Source organism: Dipodomys ordii, unplaced genomic scaffold (genome assembly GCF_000151885.1).
Source record: "Dipodomys ordii isolate 6190 unplaced genomic scaffold, Dord_2.0 Scaffold288, whole genome shotgun sequence".
Lineage (NCBI taxonomy): Eukaryota > Metazoa > Chordata > Mammalia > Rodentia > Heteromyidae > Dipodomys > Dipodomys ordii.
In genome coordinates this window covers 191,263-194,566 of record NW_012267504.1, presented here as the reverse complement: position 1 = coordinate 194,566, position 3,304 = coordinate 191,263, and the positions used below count along the sequence as shown (strand labels likewise).

Sequence of the window (3,304 nt, the reverse complement as noted above, 5' to 3'; positions counted from 1 at the left end):
GCTCTTCAGCTCAAGGCGAGCACTCTACCACTTGAGCTACAGCGCCACTTCTGGTTTTCTGGTGGTTTATTGGAGATAGGAGTCTCACGGTCTCCTGCCCGGGCTGGCTTTGAACCGCAATCCTTACATCTCAGCCTCCTGAGTAGCTAGGATTACAGGCGTGAGCCACCAGTGCCCGGCACTTACAAATATTCTTAAAAATACAATTTCTCTGGGTCAATGGTAAAAAATTTGAATTTATTAAGATTTACTTTGTTTTTCAAGTATAGAATTGAAAAGAGGAGGCATTACCTGTGCAGGAGAAGGCACCATCCATCTCCCATTACCCATTGTTGGCTCTTCTGTTTGATGAAGAAGCATCTCATGGAGGCCTTGGGCCACAGCATAGACAGCATTATAGATATTGTAACTCTCCTCAGACATGGCCATGTCAAAAATTTGCACAGGCAACCATTCTAAGGAGGAATCATGTGGACAGTTCTCCCACATTACACAGTCAGACTCATAATGGGAGCAATTAAAAGAGAGAAACCACAACTTAGCAAGGTAAAAGTCTTCTGGATATTTGGAAGGGTTGACTTCCCTGATAAAATCTGTGAATCCAGCTATGTGTTCATGGTGATATGAAAATATGAGAGGTACATGGAATGAGCCTAATAGGAAATACTTTTTTCCAATGCATAAATCACACTGTGAGTTCAAGAGCCAAACTTTGCTTGTTATTAAAAATTGCCCAAGATATACCATTAAGCCTAGCAGGTATTCTTTATTACCATAAATGATAAGTACATTTGCTGATGATTTATTAATCTGGTTCTGAATTGTCATGATGTTAATTACTTGTGTCAGAGTACGGCCAGAGATCATATGCTCAAAGGCTACACAGATTTTGTTCTTGTCCATTACTTCTCGCAGTTCTGCAAGGATCGATAAGCCATTCTCATCTTGTGAGATCAAAAGCCCTACCCAGTTCCAGCTGAAATGAAGTAATAAGGAGACCATGGCAATGGCTAGAGATGTGTCCTTTGGGGCCATCTGATAGAGAGAAGGATATTTGCCATGTTCACTCAGGGCAGGATCAAAAGCCCCAAAAGTAAGCTAAAGGGAAAGAAAAATGGAGGCTCACAAGTAAGAAATTTCCTATACATCACAACCTTAGTCTTGATATATATATTCAGCAACAGGTTGAATTGGGTGGAAAGAAGGGATTGATTTTTTTAAGTATTTTAAATTTAAATTGTAAATTATTTGTAAATCATTATACAAAGATTTTTCAACTGAGCATGTCAATTATGTATATAATGCCTATTGATCAATATCCCACTGTTTGAATTATCCTTGCCTCATCTATACATACAACTCATTTCCTTCTTTCCTTGTTTCATTTGTACATATTCACTTGAATATTATGACCATACTTGACATTATTCCTCTATTTTTATTAACTGCTCCACTATCCTTTTAACATCATACCCCTCACACATGACATCTTTAATTTCTTAGTGTTAATTGCCCAGAGTGGTTACACCATGGAAATCCACTGTTATGTATACCATCCTTTAGTCAGTTTAATCATGTATAAGTGCTTAGGGCCACCTATGTGTTTTCATAAATCATTTGTATTTCATGTTTATATTTTAAATCCAACTTCCACAGATGAGAGAAAATGTATCATCCATTTTTTCTGAATATGATTGAATTTATTCACTCAATAATTTCACATTGCTAAAGTCATTTCTTACTTCCTGATTGCTTCCTACAAAATTATTCCAAAAGCCCTCCACTCATGGTCTTCCCTGGTTTTCTCCATCTATCCTCTCTTAAACAATAAGAGTCTGGATAACACAATGTGTTTGAGTACTTAGCTTTTGATATTATAAAACAGGTTTTTTATATTATAATTTTTCCTATCCTTCTCTTATAACATCTGAAAATGGAACCAAAGTAGACATCTTTACACATCCCTTCCTCCTTCACCTGTGGAAATCTGTAGAGTTCCAGCAGTGTTCCAATCTGCACAGATGTCATTCCTGATGTTCCTGCAAGTACTGCTACAAAATTACTTTCTGCCATGCAGGTGTAGTTAGGGATCTTGTTCTGCCCAGAAAGCCAAATAAAAGGATTCTCAAAGGCAGACCACGCTCTGAGATCAGCATTATAGATATCAAATCCCAAAGTCATGTTGTGTAAAAGATTGGAGTCCTTGTTGATTTCCTCAACAGCAAAAGCCAAAGCCAGGACAAGCTGATAGTACTTGAAAACAAACCTGCACAGGAGACATAAGAAATTCATTAAGAATAATGATGAATCACATCACATCACATCAATGCAATGACTTTGGTGGATTCAATGTTTGTTTCTCTACAAATTAAATATATTGAAAAATTGCACCTTTAATGACATATTAGTAATATCATGTTCCTATGTCATCCCACAGAGCTTGATTTTTCTGTCTTTCATTGGCAACACACTAAAAAAGCATACCCTCCATTAAACATGGAGTGGGTCTTCATGAGACACCAAATATTCCTTTGTTTTAATGTTGGGGGAACTAGCACCACTTGTCTGAAAAATAAGTTTTTGTTTTTTGGGTCACTTGGTTGAAGTTACTTAGTTATCTGAGAGACAATACTAATTTAGATAATGTATCAATTTAAGATCAACTTTCAGAGGCAGAGCATGGGGTCATTTGAGGAAGGTCCTGGTTTTCTTTGCAGCCCCAAAACATCAAACAACTCTTTCTGCACTAGCTACCAGAAAAAAATAGTTAAAGAGTCAAGAAAGAGGCTAATTCTGATATATGTAACAAAGCAAATAAGATTTTTTAAAAATGCCACAGGAAGTGGTTTCCCAGTTACTCTTCTCCACTATATTCCAAGAAACTCCTCATGAAGAGATGAGCCTCCAAACTTGGGGATGGAAAAAGAGTTGTAACAAAATAAAGCCTTAGGCTGAAATCCCTGTTTCAAAGCTACTGTGATGAAATTCAGTGCTGGGAAATGCCCTGATGATCACTAGTTGCTTCATAAAGACTGAGATGATGAAAAGGAAAGGATACCGGAAATAAGAGCATCAAAGACCTCTCCCTCTCTCAAAAAAACAAGCCCTTGCAAGTAAGACCATAAGATGCTTATCTAAAATTAACCTACAGGAAAAGTGGAAGTGCAGATGTGGCTCAATCGATAAGGGTTTTAAACTTTGAGCAAAACAGATTAGGGAAAACATGAACGGCCTGATTTCAAACTCCAGTATTGCCAAAAATAATCATTGTATATATCTTTTGCTGAACTAGCTAGTGAAGATT

At 37.1% G+C, this 3,304-nt stretch overlaps 1 protein-coding gene across 1 annotated transcript in view; it reads right to left on the bottom strand.

The window, feature by feature from the left end:
• LOC106001337 (vomeronasal type-2 receptor 116-like) overlaps positions 1-2,513 on the bottom strand; it is a 7,623-nt gene extending 5,110 nt beyond the window's left edge. The window contains exons 1-3 of the mRNA XM_013036452.1: positions 2,485-2,513; positions 1,978-2,266; positions 292-1,098 (exon numbers count right to left, since the gene is read on the bottom strand). Coding sequence (XP_012891906.1) covers positions 292-1,098; positions 1,978-2,266; positions 2,485-2,513 — 1,125 coding nt within the window. The remainder of the gene's footprint in view (positions 1-291; positions 1,099-1,977; positions 2,267-2,484) is intronic.
• Between the last annotated feature and the right edge of the window lie 791 nt (positions 2,514-3,304).